This window comes from Urocitellus parryii, chromosome 14 (assembly GCF_045843805.1).
Source record: "Urocitellus parryii isolate mUroPar1 chromosome 14, mUroPar1.hap1, whole genome shotgun sequence".
Lineage (NCBI taxonomy): Eukaryota > Metazoa > Chordata > Mammalia > Rodentia > Sciuridae > Urocitellus > Urocitellus parryii.
In genome coordinates this window covers 64,803,153-64,822,595 of record NC_135544.1, presented here as the reverse complement: position 1 = coordinate 64,822,595, position 19,443 = coordinate 64,803,153, and the positions used below count along the sequence as shown (strand labels likewise).

The 19,443-nt window shown below is 42.7% G+C and overlaps 2 protein-coding genes across 2 annotated transcripts; both read left to right on the top strand.

Annotated features, from left to right (window-relative positions):
• Positions 1 to 3,643: 3,643 nt before the first annotated feature.
• LOC144250095 (beta-defensin 105-like) lies at positions 3,644 to 5,344 on the top strand. The gene is made up of 3 exons (XM_077792482.1): positions 3,644 to 3,713; positions 4,009 to 4,050; positions 5,214 to 5,344. The coding sequence occupies exons 1-3, from the start codon at positions 3,644 to 3,646 to the stop codon at positions 5,342 to 5,344; spliced, it is 243 nt and encodes an 80-aa protein (XP_077648608.1).
• A 10,905-nt stretch (positions 5,345 to 16,249) lies between these two features.
• Positions 16,250 to 18,975, top strand: LOC144250118 (beta-defensin 13-like). The gene is made up of 2 exons (XM_077792571.1): positions 16,250 to 16,307; positions 18,833 to 18,975. Exons 1-2 carry the CDS (start codon positions 16,250 to 16,252, stop codon positions 18,973 to 18,975), a joined length of 201 nt encoding a protein of 66 aa, XP_077648697.1.
• Positions 18,976 to 19,443: the final 468 nt, after the last annotated feature.

The following is a 19,443-nucleotide window of genomic DNA, read 5'->3' as shown; positions in this document are numbered from 1 at the left end:
AAGAACCTAATATGCAGTATTTCCAGTTATTCTTTGCTATGTGGGTTTGCTATCTTTTGTGTGCATGGATTGTACTCTATGAATGATTTAGCTGGGGATGACATATTAACAAGTGCACATCTTCCCCATCTCTTTCCAAACCTCACTTAAAAAACTTAAATTCAGGAGAAATGTAAGGGTTCTGTGTTTGGGATTCCAGTCTCGGATGACTCCATGGCTGTGGCATGCTTGGTGGCTGGGAAAGCTTCTGTGCAAAATACAGGATGTCTAGCTGCTAGGAAAGCTTCTGTGCAAAGGTGAGGGATGCCTAGCTGCTGTGCAATGCCCTGCATGAGGAGGCTTTGTGCTAGAGTCTTATCAGCCTTGACCTTAATCTCAGGCTCTCAGTTGCTGGAAATGAAGAAACTCTCTTGTCAGACAACCACTATGTTTCACCAGCTCCACTGCACCTGAACCTGTCCCCATAATAGTCACTTTAAACAATGGACTTTCTTGAGAGCTACACAGGCTCCTAATATTGCACATTGCACATATAGTATATAACTGAGGAATTAGCTGCATAATGTTGCTAACTCTGGAACCTGCCTAATGTCACAATGAACAATAATGCACTACTGATGCCAGTGACCTAATGTAACATGTTGATACAAATAAGCTGGCAGCTTGGACAAGGGGCCATTCTGTTTCTGTACCTTGCTTCTGTTTCCTTTTGATTTCTTTATAAAGAAAAGACAAACTTTCAGCCACTTTCAATTATATACTATCTTGTTTGTAGACTTTGTCTCATAACTTGTTTTTGTTTCTAATAGAATGCGTCTAATTCACCAAGAGTGACAGAGCCTGCTTTGTTGAGCAGTGGTTGACCAAGGTTGCATGAGAGGGGTGTCCCTCCCAGGAGACCATCTGGAGACAGTGATGTGAGGTCATCACCACCAAGGGGAAGAGGGCAAGGCCATACCCCAGGGAAAGGGGAATCCAAGGGGCTTATGTGTCTAGATGTTTCTACTCAACAGCAAAGCAGGGAGTCTTTGAAGGGCAGGATTGGGTTGGGGTCTTGTAGCTGCAGGGTTTGTCTAATGTGTGGTTATCATGTGTTGGATGCAGTTTTGGGGGTATGTAAAGCAGGCAGGCTCTAAAGGGATGATTATATGCCCATTTGAGCTGTATTTAAACTAATTGGAGATGACAAAAATTTGAGTTTGGGGCCAGGAAGCTGTAAGCTACAGGGACCAGTAGACAGGGCACACGTTGGACCCACTGAAGTAGCAAAGAGGCCCTGCCATTCCTAGTGTGAGGACAAGTCTTTCATTCAGGCAACACTAAGGGGGTTGTGAGGATGGCCTTACTCCATTTTAAAAACTCCAGTCTAAAACCTGCAGTCTCACCAGGCACACCCACAGAGCCCTCCAGTGTGGCCTCAAACAAGTTACTTCCCCTCACCCTGATAAACAGAGGGAAGCCCCTGGCAGGCTGTCCTCACATGATGAGAGGGAAAGGTGAGAAGAACAGGGTGGAGACCACCAGACCAGATGTTTCTGACCCCAGAGTAAATGATGTCACTCTGGTGGTAGCTGATAAGGATTGAAAGGAGGGTCAAAACCCCCCAAAATTTAGTATAAATAATAGAGCTGATGAACAGGGATTCAGCCAGCCAAAACAAGGGTGCACTCGAGCTGGAGAGCTTGATGAGGATCTGACATCCCATCACTTGTCATCATTTCCTGAGCCTCTGAGTGATCCTCACTGCTCTCAAACTCTACCGGCCTCGACCGGACCTTGGTGAGAGCCACAACTTCTCCCTACAACCCTGTTCTCAACCAGTCATCCACTCCACTGCCAGGAAAAGCCTGCCTTGTTTCCAGACCTGATCACCGTGGTGTGGTCTGAATGAGTGTGCATCTGCTGGACTCAAAGCCTAAGACTTAAGATCTTTGAACTTAGCATGCAGAGGGAATGTGTGTCATTAGCTTATCATGATTAAGTGTGTTTTGCAGTGCTCAGAATTAATCTAGAATTGTTTGCTGTGAATTGATTAATCTAGAGTTGTTTGCTGTGAATTGATTATGTCTATTGCAGTGCCTAGCATTAGGAATTGTCATTTTCTTGATTAAGAACCTATAGAGTGAAACTGTATTGAGTAATTTGAATGAATAAAGCATTGAAAGGGGCAGAAGCACATGGACATTCTTTATTCCTCCCCTCGACTGCATACATCACAATTTTGCCCCATTGCAACAGGGGTCAATCACCATGTTATTTTCCTAAAACTGGACGTTTACTCCAGTTTAAGAGTAGCTTGAATGTATGTGGCTTATTAAAAAATTAAAATGCAAGATCACTTGTTCAAAAAATGCAGAAAAATATTATCTTAAATCTACCAAAATGGTTATTGAAAAGGAGATACAAACAATGATTTATTATTTAGCCAAAAGAAGAATGAAATCATATCATTTTTGAGAAATGGATGGAACTTGATATTATCATGTTAAATATAATAAGCCAGACTCAGAAAGATTGCATGTTTTCTCTCATGTGGGGAATCTAAAAAAATAAAATAAAATAAAGACAATATAAAAGAAGGGACTATTAGGGAAGTGGAAACCCAGGGGAGGTGCCAGGGGAGGGTAAGAGAGGGTGGATATGATGGTCAAAGTATATTGTATGTCCATATGGAAATGTCACAACCAAACTCATTATTTTACACAATTGACATATGCTAATATAATTTTTTAAACTACCAAAATATAAAGCTTTTTACTTTTCCCGCAGGTCTTACAATATGACATGATATCATTTATTTGCTATTTGCTTTCTTGGACACAGGAATACCAGAGGCCATCGCAGACCCTTGCAGAGGTTCTTTGTTGATTCTGTACATTGACCAGGGGCTCTCCCCATTACGTTAAAATAGAAATGAGCCTTTTATCCTCTCCAGGAAATCTTGAACCCCTATCCTGTAGATCTCTCTTCAAAGAGAGCGTGTAAAGTACAATGGCACTGTCCCATCAGACGTTTAAAGACAAATTTGTATAAATCTCAACACAGCAGCTTCAGAGCATTAAGTCCTAGTGGGTGGGCAGGGGACTATGTGACTTGGTCATATGCCCATGAAGTTGGGACTGCTCCAGGTTATTAAAAACATCTAAATGGTGAAGTCCTTTGGCTCAACCCTTTATCTTCTATGCACACAAGTGCCAGCCCAGCTCCTGAAGATGAACTCCTACAAGCCACAGAAGCAGACATAAAAATATCATCACATGTGCCCTTTATAGGTCAGGGAAGGTTCACTATGAATTAATGCACTTTAAAAAAAGTGTTTAAAAATAGTTAGGCAAAGGTGTGGAGATGAATATGAAAGGATAGCAGTGGAACGGGACAGACCCTGGTGCTCCAATTCCTAGCCAGGCGTCCACTCCAGGACACTGGTCAGACCTTCAGACTCCCCCAGTGGAAGGCTGATGGGTGCCAGCGTTTTTATCTATGCTCTCCAGCCTTGGTCCTGGCAAATGGAGCATGCAATTGTGCTTTCTTTGTTGATTCACTTCATTGACCTAGGGCACACCCCATTACATAAAATATAAATGAGCCTTTTGTCCTCTCCAGGAAACCTGGAACCTCTGTTCTGAGGAGTCTCCCTTCAAAGATGGCTCCACGCAGGAAGATGTTCTATTTTGTCATTGCTTTGTTCTTTGTTTTGGCTCAGTTTCCATCAGGTAAATTAAAATGGATAGAATTTTGATGAGGCAGATCATGAAGCTTGATTATTCCTCTATGTCCCACCCTAAAATCATCTAAGAGCCAGGTACACCTGGCACCAGTTTGGTTTTTGTTTTCTGTAACTTGGTCTGACCGGTTACAGGAATCCTTGTCCTAGGAAACAAAATGCAGATTGCCTCTTTGTCACCTGTAGACACTGATGTGCAGCCTCCAGGGTGGGAACCTGGTTTTATGTGATGTTACTTCCTGTGTTGATATTTGTTTCTATTATGTATTTTGTTTTAAATTTAGGGTGCCGAGCGGGTCTTGATTACTACAAGTCACTTCCTGGAGGTAGGTGAAATCCTTTGAGTATAGTTTCTCCTTTTCTCTTGGGAACTCTGGCTCTGGAGCTCTCTCTGCCTTGAGAAACCAAGGAAGCCGTGTAGGAGTGGAAGAGAAGGGCCTGAATTCCAGTCCTCCAATTCTATCATTTCTTCCTCTTGTTCCCAGCACCACATTTGGATTTTTCCATTTCACAGAACCATATCTCTGTTTCTGGACTGTATTACTTTGGCCATGAGGATTTGGACCCAGGGACTTTTCCCATATGCTCGTGAAGCCTGGGTTCAATCCCACACCAGCCAATGAGCAGTGCCTGAGATCAAGCTGCTCGTCTCTTACAGTCCAGATCTAACAAGGACTGTCACAAACACATGTTTCTGGTGAATGGAGGATGGACTAGATAGAGAGGACTGGTCAGTGAAAGCTGACCCTCACTCAGTAGAGCATTCAAAATGAGGAGCCCAGACCTCTCCCTGGGGAGTTGTCTCACACAGGAGGACAGCACATTGTGAGCAGAATTGAAGAGTATTCCTGGGAAACTGTCACAAGAGTTTGGACGGCATTTCAGAGTGAGAGGTGTTGAGGGTGCTGCCCACTGAGTGCTGGGTGTCCGTGTGCCAGGCACTCTGTTGTGACAAGGATTGTGTCATTTAATCTCCAGCCCAGAGGCAGGCATACCACCACCCAACATCCTCACATCACTCATTTCATTTAACCACTAAACCAATAACAACTGCAGGCAGGTGTTTCTAGAATGCCTGCAGGACAGATGAGCCACTTATTGAGGATGCTCTGTCTTTATGAAGCCCCAACAAGAATCCAGCCTGAAACTCTGCATTCTGTTTTCAAAGACCCTTCCCAACCACAAGATAGCCCCTCCATTTACACCTAGCAAACTCTCAGTGTTTCAGGTGGGTGTTTTCGAGGTCTCTAACACTTTGCCTATTGCTTCCTTTTGATGAGAACAAGACTGGAAATATTTGGACAGGAGGGATCCTGGTTCCCCTTCCTTATAATCCTCCCCACTCCAAACTACAGAGAACACAAGCTCTTTGAAGAATCTGGGCGAGGTCTTGGAGATACGCCTTATGACCACACATCTGAACCCTCTCTCCTTTTGGTGGCTTTGACCTGTTCCCTGTTCCACAGATGACCACTATTTCTTGGCACAGGTGAGTTTGCCGTTTGTGAGACCTGCAGGCTTGGTCGTGGCAAATGCAGGAAGATGTGCCTGGAGGGTGAGAAGATTTATGGAAACTGCAGGTTGAACTTTTTCTGTTGCCGACCCAAGATCCTGAGATAGCAGACCAAGCTCTGGGCCTTGGAAACAGAACACGATGGATGTTCAAGGAAGGTCAAGAGAACTATGAGGCCTAGTCAAGTCATATTGTGAGTGTTTCAAGATCATGCTCATTTCTTTCTCTCCTTGTTTTGGTTTCCTTGTCTAGGTTTAGTTTTCAGAAGATATTTTGTAAAGAAAAATCTAGACATGAGCCAGGCATAATGGTTCACGCCTGTAATCCTAGCAGCTCAGGAGGCTGAGGCAGGAGGATCATGCGTCCAAAGCCACCCTCAGCAATGGCAAAGCACTAAGCAACTCAGTGAGAACCCTCTCTAAATAAAATACAAATTAGGGATGGGGATGTGGCTCAGTGTTTGGGTGGCCCTGCATTTAATCCCCCACCCCACAGAAAAATCAAGACATGAATGAATAAGGAATAGCTACTCACTGAACCAGGCACTGGTATGTATCATGAATTATTTTTCTGTACTTTCTCACTGGAGTCAAGATTATATTGAAGGGTATTTTTTATTATGCTAATTTGTATTGAAAGAAATTGATACCTAAGGGAGTTGTCTTTCGCTCAGAGATATAGCAGGGAGTCAATAAATGATGTGGGCACAACAGTCAAGTCCTGCATATCCAGCTACATGGACTAGTTTCCATAGAATTAATAGGTAAATGGAAGTAGATGCACATCTGTGAGTGAGTAATGAGTCTACATAATAAAATAAGTTACTTTTATCCAGTGCATTTTTTGGTATTATAATATGTGGTCTTCATTGATTCTAGTATTAAAGTGTATTTTTATAACAACACCCATCTATTCAGTTAATGCCAGTGGCACAAATTTTGTTTTTTCGTTCTTACTTATGAAAGAAAGTGGTCAGAGATTGATTTGAAACATTCAGCACAGCAGGTAAGGAAATGAGTGACTGTGTACAGTGTGTGATACAATTCGTTACTTCACTAAATAAAGGTCACAATTACCAGCCATGGCACTCCAGAGATTGCTCAGTTTTAACACTCGAGTCTGAACCAGTTTCCTGGAGTGTTTTTTGGCCATTTGTCTTTTTCTGCTCAGGTCATTCCTTGTCATCTGGACTTTGCTCCGTGGCTTGGGCTCTGTCTTCTGTGAACTGCCCTCTCCAAGCCTCCAGCTCTGGGGTTTCAGTGGACGTGGGCGTCAGTGGGGAGGTGGTCGTGGGGAGAGGCAGAACTCAGGGCACATCGCCCCCACTCTCTCTTGCCCTCGGGCTCCTCCATCTCCCAGGGAAACTGCTTCTGCCCCCCACCCCCCAGCCAGGACTTGCTCCTGTCTCCCGTCTCCTCCTGGGTTCCTCCTGGGTTCCTCCAGTGGGGACTCCCGTCGTGGCTGTCCCCGGGTTGCCTCTGCACGCCCACCTGTCCAGGCCTCGTCTTCAGCTGTGCACGTCCCTCCTGTGGAACTAACTGAGCGGGACTCTTCTCACGCCTGGGTGTCACCAGTCCACAGTCAGGTCTCTTACTTGGAGGAACTGGTCTTTAGAACACATCGGAAGTGCAGCTGTCCTGAGCCATCTGCACAGGAGTCGCCTGCAGAACGAGGCAGGTGGAATTGCCTTAAGACTCTATAGCTCCAGAGCCACCAGGCTCACAATGCTCTATGAGCCATCCCTGTACCCCCTGTGTGTGCCCACCTCGGGTCTCCACAGGAGGGACAGCCAATGGCCTACAGAGCACCATGAGACTGGGGTACTTCCTATTCATTCCAAATACTGCTTTGCTTGATTTAAAACAAACAAACAAACAAAGAAAATTGAAAATAGCCTGCCACCTTTCTGAAGCTTTTCTTTTCAATACAGAAAGACCTGTGTGTGTGTCAGAGCTATCCAGAGTGGGGGCTGGTGGCTGTCTCCTGACACTACTTTCCAGTTATCCTGTGCACAGCTGGAGCTGGGAGGCCTACAGCCTTCCCTCTCTCTCTCTGACTCCGTCCTTCTTTAGCATGAAGCTCCTCTTAGCCCTTTCCTAGGCTGCTCCCTCCTTCCCTGAGCACCCAGTTCTTCCCAGAGAACAGTCTTGCTCACAATGGTTAGTTACTACTTGAAAATTCAGCTCTTTTTGGTGCCAAGAGGAAGGCGGTTGTTGGCTCAGATCAGCTTTGTTGCTTTGTTGGGACTCTGGGACCTCAGGAGTCTGTGATAGGGAAAGTCTTCTCGGGGTGGACAGGTCAGCAGGAAATGGCCAGGGAGAAAAGATCCCCGTGCATCTGCTTTTGCCTGAAGCACTTGCACCCTCCACAGTCTCCACCACTCTCCTAGTGAGCATGACTTTGACCCTATTGATATTTAAAATCACACTCGTGACCTTATTACATTATCGTCACATTATTCCTTCTTGTATCTGGGTTCTACTTCAAAATTCCCTCACCTGAAGTGGAATGACAATGTCTTCAGAGCAAGGTTGATCAGTTTTGGTGGAAGTTTCAAATGATACAGAATAAAAAGTAAATGTCGTTAATCCCCCCTGGCCCAGCTGAGGCACTGGACCACAAATGCAGGATTAGCAAAAAGGCTGATCCCATCCCAGATTCTGGATCACTCAGCCTGGCACTTACTTAAACCTGGAGGAAAGAACACCCAGGAAACAAAATCTCCTTGGAAATGTCCTGGCATGCTGAGATGCACCTCGGCTGTGCCTCTGGAGGAGGAGGCTGAGGTCAGCATCTCACACCAACCCTGTCCGGTGGGCTTCAGGAAGACGCCTGGGAGAGCCTAACGTAGATCCCTGTGGAGCTCACATAGGGCTCCCACATGCAAACATCCGCAGGCAGAAAGCCCTGGCTGGAGTGGCCTGAGGGGAGGAAGGTGTGGCTGTAGTTAGGATCTGGGCAGCACAGCAAGCTTTTGATCCCTGTGGCCACGTGAACCCCATTCAAGTCACTGGTCTGAAACAGTCCCAGCCAGAGAAGAGCCAGAATGTGGCCTGTTGTGGCAAAAGAACCAGCAGAGAGAGGTTTTAGGATATAGCTCTGGGGAGAGAAGACTTGAGGGAAACTCGTAAAAGGTCAAGAAAGCACACTAAGCACTTAAGAAATCACACAATGCTAGGGGCTGCACAGGAGCCTTGAAATGACAAGTAAATTTGTCCAAAATATGTCCACTTAAAATACTACTGTAGTCATTTTGCTGTTAAATGAAAAATCATAAACAGAACAGTTTGAAACAGCACATATTATCTCATACTTTTGTAGGTCAGAATCTACACTGGGCACTTGTTTCTATGCTCAAGATTTTACAAGACTAAAAGCAAAGTGTTACCAAGTGTTCACTAGGGGTGTGATCTCACCAAGGGCAAGTGGTCTGTTTCTAACTCACACAGGCAAGAGCCATCTGACCAACTCTAGCAACTAGAGGCTTTGTAGAATCACCTGCTAGGGTTCTTTCCAAAAATGGCAGCTTTGCCCCTCAAGATCAGCAAGGAAATCTCCTATCTCAGAACTCTTCAATTTCCTCTTACAGCACCAATAAACGGAGTTAGAATACAATTAAATACAATTAAAATTGAATTGGTATTAATATAATCTAAGTATCTATAGATTATGATATCAATTATAATCACCAAGGCAAAAATTTATACAAAACTAAAATATATACCAAACAATGATAAAGGAATTAGAGTAGCAAGTTGCATATCTACTTAAAACAAAACAGAAACAAAAAAATGGGGAGATAACCTGATCAACTTTAAAGAATAAATTGTAAAGTGGCAGACATAAATGCCACTTTATAAATAAAAATGGATTAATTACTCGATTAGAGATTGGCAAAATGAACTTTAAGTAACATTCAACTGTATATTGTCTACAAAAAAATAACAAAATACTTTGGATTAAAAAACCAAAGAGCTTAAAGTTAAAAGAATCAAAAAGTTTGTGTCATATATAGTGTAAGCAAAAGAGAGCTACAGGGCCACACTAATAGTAAGCAAGGGCACATTTAAGATAAAATGCTCTTAGAGACAAAGAGTGCATGTATAATGATAAGTGAGTCAATAGATAATCAAGATGATAGAGCAATTATAAATACATATGCACCTAATACCAAGCTACAAAATACTTGAAGGGAAACCTGAGAGAAGCAAAGGGTGAAATTGGTGAATTAGCAGTAATAGTAGGGTAAGCTCGGAGTGGAGCAAAACCACTCACCTCCTGGTCAGGAAGCAAAATTGAGGAAAGGGGGAAGGGACTGGGGCCTATGTCCCCTTCAAAGGCATTACCCCAAAGACATAAGGGCATTGCACTGCCTCCCAGGTGTGCCCCTTGGTGTGCCAAGCTTGTATCACATGTACCTTCAGGGACACGGAACCCAACTTATCATGCATGTCTTTCACAGTGGCCACCTTTACCCACCAAGCGTGTGTCATCAAAGATGCCTTCTCAGCAAACCCACCTTGGTGCACCAATCATATTTTTGTGATTGTTTGGGGATTATGTGGACAGGAAATTAGAAGTTGTCGTGAATTTCCCTTTATATTTGTGGATCCAGGAGTTTCATATTAGTTTGTAATTGCTGGAACAAATGATTTATTGGCAGTATGTGAGGCCATTTTAGCAGCATCTGGTGCAATAGGCCTGGGGTTAGCAAGTGCTCATGTCCTACCTTTCTTGGAGGTTCCTGTGTTTCCTTGCAGATGATGATGTTTTGCTGCCTGTGACCTTGGATTTCTAAAGAATCTGAGAAATCTAATATTTTAAGGAAACTTCATATTGTCTTACAATTTATTATATATCTCAAAAAACTAGAAGAGAGGAGTTTGAAGATTCCCCCCAAAACAGGAAATACCAATTCCCTTGATGTGATTACTGCACACATGTATCAGATGGTCACATGTACCCCCCACATATGTGCAACTGGTATGTGTCAATTAAAAATAACAATGAATGAAACTGTATGTTGTAGCTGGCTCTGCATCTTGATGTGCATTTGCTTGGGGTGGGAAGACCCTCTTTCCATGTCCTTCCTTTTTTACAATCATATGGGAGGTACTGACTTCATCACATGACATCGTGTAACAGAAGCCACGTTTGCAGTTTTCCAACCACACAGCCTAGCTGTCAACAGGAAAGATGGCTCATAAATAATAATACTAGTGATTCAAGTACGGATCTTTATAGAAAGAACATCATTTTGACTGATTTGCAGGAATTTTAAAATACATTTTTATTAGCTAGAATTCCTTCATATTTCCTTTAAAAACTGCTGTATTGAACCATAAATAAAGGAGGTATAGTTCACTCACGTAGCACTCCATTTGAAGACAAGCCTACAAGTTTCCTGTGGAGTCCATTTTCTGTTTTCAGCATTACTGCAAATGCCACACTCCATCATCACGCTGGGCTCTTCACCACATCCAGGGGACTCTCTGGGAGGTGGTGGCACCCGTCTTCCTTGGAAGCACACTGGAAAACCCCTTTGCACAACTCCCACCTACTTCTTTTTGAAATTAACTTCTTTTGGGAAAACCAGAAAAAACAAACACACAAACAGTAGGATTTTAAAACCCTAAATTCCAATCCTGGGGTGTCATAAATACAGTTGTTTAGGTTGTGTATCCTCAGGCATGTTCTCAACTGAAAAAAAAAATTATTTGCTTGGTTTTCTATTGTTCTTTTCTGTTTCATTCATCTTCACAGTAACCCTTCAACTGACGGCAGCACTGTATTCATTTTATAGTAGAAATTCAATCTCAAGAGCTCACATGATCTACCCACGATGTCACCTGGGGCGATCTATTAGGCTGAGCTCCATTTCCACACTCTCCCTTGGATCCTGCTACAGACACAGGCCACTCTCCTGCCTTATTGCATTAAGGAGCATCAGATCCCAGCTCCCTTTCAATGATCCCATTTTGGGCTTCCACTTGCTATGTTTCTTCTTCCAACTAGTCTGAAAGTTGGAAAGCATGTATAATTGATCACTGAATTCCCTTATCCTGGTTCTTTGATCTGTTTAAAATTTCTTGTACTTCTAAATTAAACCAAAAGAAAAGTTATTTCTATAAATAGTTCCCAGGGCTGCTTGCCTCTCTGAAAACGTTGGCCCTACCTGTTTCCATGTGTCAAGGCAGAGATTGCTCACATTTCATAGACATCATCAATCAATTACTTCTTTTGCCTTTAAAGACACCATTCCACACTTAGAACCAATTGAAAACAAAAGAAATCCTTGCCAGTGCCTTTTCACAGAACAGTCCCCACAATGTACTTTCAATGACTTTGTACTCAGTTGCCTGCCTGATTTTATCTCGGAAATGCTAGGATGCTACTCTCTTTCCCTAATAGGAAAATGACATAAAGAGTCAGGAAAACCCTTCTTCTTATTATCTTCGACAAGAACGAACTAACCGCTTAAATTAGAAGGCAAAACTTTAAATGTTAAATGTGAGATACAGGTCACATGACCAATTTAATAGATTATGTCATATGCCTAAAATAACACGATATCTCTCATCTATAGTAAGTTTGTAGATGTGCTGATTAGATGTGCTGACATACTTGTAAGGAAACCAAATTACTTTAGGAGAAAAAGAGTAAATTCTATGGCCAATCCTGAGAAGTCAATAGAGATCCATAAATAGTGTGTTCTCAAAGAGGGTAGCATTATACACTCAATAATTTGTGTAACTTAATACACTAAAATGAGGAAATAAACAGGATATGGGGATAGAAAGTGATCATAGGAAAAATAATTCTGTGACTTCATTTTGATGGTATGGCTCCTTGTCTTTAGGAGGGAAGATTTCAACTTAAAAGGAACAAATTCTTGAGAAGGGAGTTTTCATCTTTTTGTTCTGAATGCTATTCTTGTGCTACCTGATCAGCAGTCCCTATTTCTGGATGAAGTTCACAATTGAGAGAATGTTCATGCTCCTACCATGGAAATGCTGCCACACAGGAGCTTCTAAACACTCATCCTATCAAATGCCATCATCTAGCAATCTGTACTCCCCTGGCTCTTTCTGCTTTCAGCATCTCTTACCCACAGGGGAGATACAGGATCTTTGGAATCAATGATTTCATTTTGCAGATAAGTTAGTAGTGGCAGCAACTGGTCATCTTTTCTGGAAATTTCTCCATTAATTTCTAGATGGTGGCTTATCTGCTCTTGCAGGAGGCTCTTGGTGGAAGGGTGCCTGGGAGCCCTGGAGGGCTTTGTCTTAGTGAAGCCATGATGAGAAAAGAGGAAAAACAACAGATGCAACTTCCTGCACATTACTCTCAGCACAGGAAGAAGAAGCAAGACTGCCAGATGGTATTCCAGGAGATGAAAGTTTCTGCACAGCAAAGGACTGTGCATAAGCAGACTGGAGAGAAAAACCTACAGAGCGGAGGGAAATCTTTGCAAAGTATTTATCCAATAGGAATTTATAAAATGACACCAAAGAAGCAATCCAATTAAAAATTGGGCAAGTGATCTGAATAGCACTTCTTAAAACAAGAAATATAAATGTCCAATAAAAAATATATGAAAAACTGCATCAGTGAAATGCAAATCAAAACTGCCCTGAGAGGGCTGAGATTGTGGCTCAGTGGTAGAGCGCTTGCCTAGTATGTGTGAGGCACTGGGTTGGATTCTCAAGACTGCATTCAGATAAATAAAGGTGTTTCTAAAACAAACAAAAAACCTGCCCTGATACTCCATCTCACTAAAGTTACAAAGGCTGTCATCACACACACACACACACACACACACACACACACACACACACACACACGGGTGTCCTGGTAATGATGTGAAGTAAAAGGATCCCTTAGATACTGTTGGGGAGAATGTAAGTTAGTTTAGCCATAGTGGAAAACAGCATGCAGGTCCCTCCAAAAACAGAACAGAGACTACCAAGTGATCCCCCTCTCCCGCTTCATGGTGTGCATCTGAAGGAAATAAAATCAGCATATAAAAGAGATACTTGGCCCTAATGGTGGCACAACTGTAATCCCAGGAGCTTGGGAGTTTGAGGCAGGAGGATCATGAGTTCAAAGCCAGCCTCAGCAACAGAGAGGCACTAAGCAACTTAGTGAAACCCTGTCTTTAAATAAAATACAAAATAGGGCTGGGGATGTGTCTCGGTGCCTGAGGGACCCGTAAGTTCAATTCCTGGTATCCACTCCCAATGAAAAAAAAAGAGATACATGTATTTTCTCAGCTGTCTCCATAGGTGGAGCTGTTGGTTGAATTACGCCCTCTGGTGATAGAATGGTGTTAGTAGCAGCCTCCTGTTGTAGCTTTTCCCCTAATAGCCCCTTTTCCTTTAAATTTTCTTCCTCTGTCTGACTAGCTGGAGAGACCTTCTCTTTTGCTTGATCTAAAATGTCTTTCTCCATGGTCTAATGACCTCTCTGCAACAACGATTTGCTTGCTCATAAGCCAGTTGTTTTATTAATGGCATTGCTTGTTCTGTATCCCCCAAAACTCCAGTAGCTATTTGAATAATTCTATCTACAAATTCAGTGAAGGTTCATTAGCTCCCTGTATTACCTTAGATAATTGACCTTGTAAATCTTCATGTTCTTGTAAAGTCTTCCATGCCCTAACTGCATCTGCAGCAATTTGTGAGTATATAGCAGGATCATATCTAATTTGTTGCTGCTGATCCTCATGAGGTCCCTTTCCTAACAACATATCTAGACTTCTCTGAGGATAACTGGCTGCTGCATATCGCCTAGCCATCTCCGTGCAAAATTCCTCATTGGCTACCTTCCATAGCAAATATTGCCCTCCATTTAGCACAGCTTTACACATGCTAGCCCAATCTGCTGGCATCATGTCCAAGTTGGTAATGGATTCGACCATGCTTACAGTGAAGGGTGCTTGGGGACCATAGGTTGTTACAGCCTCCTTTAACTGCTTCATTGTTTTGAAATCTAAAGCACGGTGAATTCGCTGGCCTCCTGCCTGCTCAAGTACAGGGCATGCTAATCTTTGAGGTCCTGTCTCAGAATCCCATCTATCAACTACAGGGGTTGGGGGCCACTCAGCTGTCTCTATAGGTAGCTATTGGTTGAATTATGCCCTCTGGTGATAGAACGGTGTTAATAGCAGCCTCCTGTTGTAGCTTTTTCCCTAATAGCCCCTTTTCCTTTAAATTTTCTTTCTCTGTCTGACCAGCCGGAGAGACCTTCTCTTTTGCTTGACCTAACATGTTTTCTACCATAGTCTGGACCTCTAACAATTTACTTAACACTTTTTCAGTTTGTTTTTGACTAATTTCTAATCTACTATAAAGATAACACAACCCAACAAGATAACACAAAACAAAACCGAAACAGAATGAAACAAAAACGGAAGAAAAAATCGTTGTATCAATTTTCCTATTTTCTCAACATGTGCATTTGTGGTCTATTTCTATCTCTTCCTCAGGGACCAACAACTTCAAACCTTGAGCCAACCATTTTTCCCAGTTTGCCTGAGAAAGTTCTAGGGATAAGCAGCTTGAAACAAAAACAAAACAAATCAAAACAAGAACACATTGTTTTTTGAAATGGTCACCCATTCTCTCGCCTTCCCTCAGGGGTGAGCAATTTCACTTACCTCCAAGCTTCAGGCGTTCCCCATATGGGCCACCAAATGCTGCAGTCTGGCTGGGCACAAATCACAAGCCACTGAAGCAGGAACAAACTTTATTTCTGAACTCCACCAGCACACTCCACACACGCTCCCGGGAACTCCCCCAAACACCACGTGGCTCTTCCAGAACCACCAACCCGAAATTCCTCCTCCGGAAATCCCTCCTCCTGCATTTTCCCAACCAATGGGAACTCTCTGGGAATCCCCACAAGAACTCCAAAGTAGCGGGGGAACTCCAAAGTAGCAGGCGAGGTGGACAGTAAAGGTCTAATATACAACCGAATCAATCCAGCATCATCTTAATGGCTTACCTCTCAACCAATACTATTGGCAAAATGCCAGGGGCCATTCCGACTTGGCTGTGGCTCTCAGCACATGTATATCTGTATTTTATGTGCTTCTCTTCACAATAGCTATGATATGGAATCAGCCTTGGTGCCTATCAAGAGAAAAATAGAGGGGTGGGTGGTAGTGCAGTGGTAGAGGGCCTGCCTAGCACATGTGAGGCACTGGGTTCTATCCTCAGTACCACACAAAAACAAATAAGTAAAATAAACATACTAAAATGAGAAAGAGAAATGAATGGAGAAAGAGCCTATCCTACATATATATACAATGGAGTATTCCCCAGCCATAAACAATAAGGAAAGTGAATGGAACTAGAAGATGGCATGTTAATCAAATGAGCCAGACAGAAAGACAAGTATCATGTCTTGAAAATTAAACAATAATGAAAGAAAAATAAATGAAAATGATCATAAAGAAGAGGAGTGGTAAGGCCCTGGGAGGTGGGCTGGGGCAGGAGAGAAAGGGGATGGGAGGAACAGAAGTAAGGGAATGGGCTTCCCTTCACAAGGTCTGTGCAGATATGGAAGTGAACCCCACATTTCTTCACTGAATACATGCTAATAATTGTAATAAAGTTAACATGTAAAAATAAGAAGAGCAAGTCATATGTAGAATCTTAAAATGAGAAGAAAATGAGTTGGGTTTGTATGTCTTATGGAATAACTAGTGGTCCTCCAGATGGGGGTTGAAGGAAATGTGGGAGAAGTCTAGACAGAGTCACAGAATAGAGTATTCCAGACAAGGTTCCTTCTTACACTCTCATAATGTGACTAGGCAAAGTCTGACCTGTCCTCCCACATGCTACTCACTGGAGCATGAAAACAGTGTGTTCCCAATGAGCATTTCAGACCAAGGCTGACTTAAGCCAGTTCAGAGCAGTAGAGTGAATCTTTGCCAACTTCCCTTGACTGAAGAGCTGGACTCCAGCTACTGCACCTCCCTCTTCCTCTCTCCACAGGTGTCTGAAGCCATGAGAATATTTTCCTTAATTTTTGCTGGCCTCATTCTTGTTGCTCAAATTTTCCCAGGTAAGAGGAAAGTGCTTAGAGAGGCAGAATTGGCAACTGGTTCAGGATCTGTCTTTGGAGAAGAAAGGTCTGCTTTTTACAAAAGTTTCTCATTCATTCTTGTGTCCTATAAAGGTCCCAGGCCAAACTCCCTGGGATTCTGTCCTGTGCTCAGAAATAGAGCCAAGGGACCCACTGACCCAGGTCATCTCTCACCAGGAGTTATCTCATTTGTTTTCCTAAAACCTCTACCAAGGGGTTTGGGCTTCTTTTTACTTTTACATCTCTTTCCGAGTTTGTAGCCTTCAACCCATCCTCAGCACAGGCCACAGTGATTGCTTAATATAAGAGGAAGTCCCAGAGGTACCCTCCAAACACATTGTTAATTTAGGAAAATAAAGCCTTTGTAGTCTAAGCTAAGTTAATAGCTTGTAGCTGGCAGTTTTCTGTGTTTCCTTAGTTGGCCCAATTCTCCTATCCTTAGATTATTTCAGACATTCTTTCAGTCTCACATAGTGATTAAAAAATGTATCCTTAAAACCACCAACATCTTGATTCACTTTCTCTTGAGCCTTTGGTTCTTCTAAAGGATCATTCTTGAAAGCAGGTAGCGTGAGACCAAAGGGCAGCCAGGAGCAACGTCCTCATGCCAGGTTCTCACTTGCAGAATCAGCCCCTTAGCTTCTGCTCCCAGCCTCTTTCCTCAGATGTCAGAAGGTGGATTCCAGCCAGGAAAATATGTTTTAAACTGTTCTCTCCACCCACAACCAGGACTCCCCATTAGTCACGTCAGTATGTAGAAGGAGATTCTTAAGAGCTTGCTATCTCCAGAGCTGAGCCTGGGCATGCTTGAATCCCAACAACAAGCATAACTGGGACCCAAATTATGACTCTATGACCACAACAACTGTGAATAGTCTCACAGATGTGCACGCATCTAATGGTCAAATAAGGGGACAGAGATCAGGAGTTTCAGCTACTCAAGGTTAAATCTTAATTTCAATCCTCATCAGCTGTTTGAATTCTGTACTTCAGTTTCCTCTCTATAAGTGGAAGAGATAATAGGATTTCTTTTAATTTAAGGAATTTGCTATATTAATTACAGGATGACTTGTTAAAATAAGGAAACTTAAAAATAGAGTGACTAACAAAACATGGAAATCTGTTTTGTTTTTATACAAAAGTCCAAAAAGCCCCAAAATTCAACTAGGTTGGGCTAGAGGCTCTCCATCAAGTTATACTGAGATTAGGCTGAAGTTCAACCTCGACATCCTAACCATGCCACTGTATGATCAGGTTCAAAAGACGCTCTAAAAGTTGAGCATGAACTCTCAGTAGAGACATTGAGGGACAAGTTTAAACAGAGGCAGTGCTTGTCATTCCCCTCCTCCTTCTTTGGGCCCAACTTAATAACATGGCCATATTGACAAATGAAGCTAGAAGCTGACATTCTAAGCTAAGTATCTCAGTGTCCAGCAAAACCCAAAGGTTCTGTTACTAAACACCTGACTGGGAAGGTGACTGCTTGGGGACAATCTCTATATTCACTTAACTGCTTGAACAGGACCAGGAACATACCCTGTGCGGTTACAGCTGGCAATTATTATTGCTTTATTGTCCCTATTGTTACTTTTTCTTATTCTCTGCTCCAATTCAGGGTTTGAACACCTCATACATATGTCATGTTAATCATATGTTCAGATGTTTATATCCTCAGTTGCACATTGGACTATTTAAAATAGTCCAATTTGAGCAGATTTACATTGGTCTTAACCCTAACTTGGGCACTACCAACATGGTAATATTTTATGTACATTGCAGTTAATATGTACCCTTTCCCCTTGATTTACTCTTTCTAAGAATAAGCATTACTTTCAAGAGTAACTGCCAATTCCTTCAACGTTTCTCCTGAGTGTTCATATTCCCATTTTTAAAAAATCATTCAAAAATAAATTGTATTCTTTTCTACTAAATTCCTATTTTGGATGAACTCTTTTGCCTATCCTCTCTAAATACGTGTGCCAGAATTAACTGCAAGTTTCTAGTCCTGTTCTTTGAAGGACAGAGTGAGAAAGACTAGCACCATGTTTCTTTTATCTTTAAAGCTATGAAACTGTAAGATCACATGACAAGGCACATTAAGGTCTATCAGTAAGCTGCTGATTCTGCAAATAGTACTGTCTGCCTTTCCCCCTGTATCAGACACTATTAATTGGCGATATTAAAATAACTTGTTGGAAAATAATTGTTTATAGGAGTTAGAAAAAAAAAGACTTTTTGTTTCTGGGTAAGCTATGCATAATCTTGGCAGAGGGAACATTTTTTGTCCTTCCTAATTGAATATCTAGTAAGGACATTGCATGTACTGCCCCAGGGCTCTGAGCTCAGGCATGGGTGTTCATGTAATAGCCAATTTTTCGAACTTTAGATTCATACTCTATCTCTAGGAGACTTTGTAGTCAAGAATTCTGAACTGGCTTAGTGATGATTTTTCCTTCCAGTCACTAAGTATAGCTAACTGAAGACTAACTGCTTTCTTCACTTAGCAGGGGGAGCATTTCGTAGAAGAAAACTCTGTGCAAAACTGAACGGTCGCTGTGAAGCAGAATGCCTTTCCTTTGAAGTAAAGATTGGGGGCTGTAGAGCTGAATTAACACCTCTTTGCTGCAAAAAGAAACAGAAACATTAAAAGCTAAGCACCAGCTACAAAAATTAAAAAGGGGAAGATACACTGGAAGGAGCTGTGATATCAGTGGGGGCAAACCTCTTGGGATCTTCTCTTTGACCTCCAAGATTTGGATAATCTGGAGCTCTGTCAGTCAACCCCAGGGCCAAACACGCCCCAGGCACACTGTTGACTGATCCCAAAGACAGAGCTTGGAAGACTCAACAGAGGAGGTTTGGACACTTTATCCCTCACTCCCTCCTTAGTGGCTGTGTGCCAGGATACAAGGGAGGGCAGCACCATGCCTAGAGCCGGGGATACATAGATAGGAACTGCAGTTGCTTTGGGACTGGTCAGCTCTCCCATTCCTCTAACTCTCCTTCCTGAAGAGTGACAGTGAGACTGCACAGCTAGTGCCCCTACTGTTATGGATGCTACCCAAGGACCTGGCTCCTAGGTTGCATGTCTCTGAAAGTTGCCAGGGATTGGCCC

Bases quoted from the DNA above. Each gene is read 5' to 3' on its own strand.
- LOC144250095 (XM_077792482.1), top strand. From the start codon at position 3,644: ATGGCTCCACGCAGGAAGATGTTCTATTTTGTCATTGCTTTGTTCTTT. The intron at 3,714-4,008 runs GTAAATTAAAAT...TTTTAAATTTAG, and splicing joins TTTGGCTCAGTTTCCATCAG to GGTGCCGAGCGGGTCTTGAT. The intron at 4,051-5,213 runs GTAGGTGAAATC...TTCTTGGCACAG, and splicing joins CTACAAGTCACTTCCTGGAG to GTGAGTTTGCCGTTTGTGAG.
- LOC144250118 (XM_077792571.1), top strand. From the start codon at position 16,250: ATGAGAATATTTTCCTTAATTTTTGCTGGCCTCATTCTTGTTGCTCAA. The intron at 16,308-18,832 runs GTAAGAGGAAAG...TTCTTCACTTAG, and splicing joins TGTTGCTCAAATTTTCCCAG to CAGGGGGAGCATTTCGTAGA.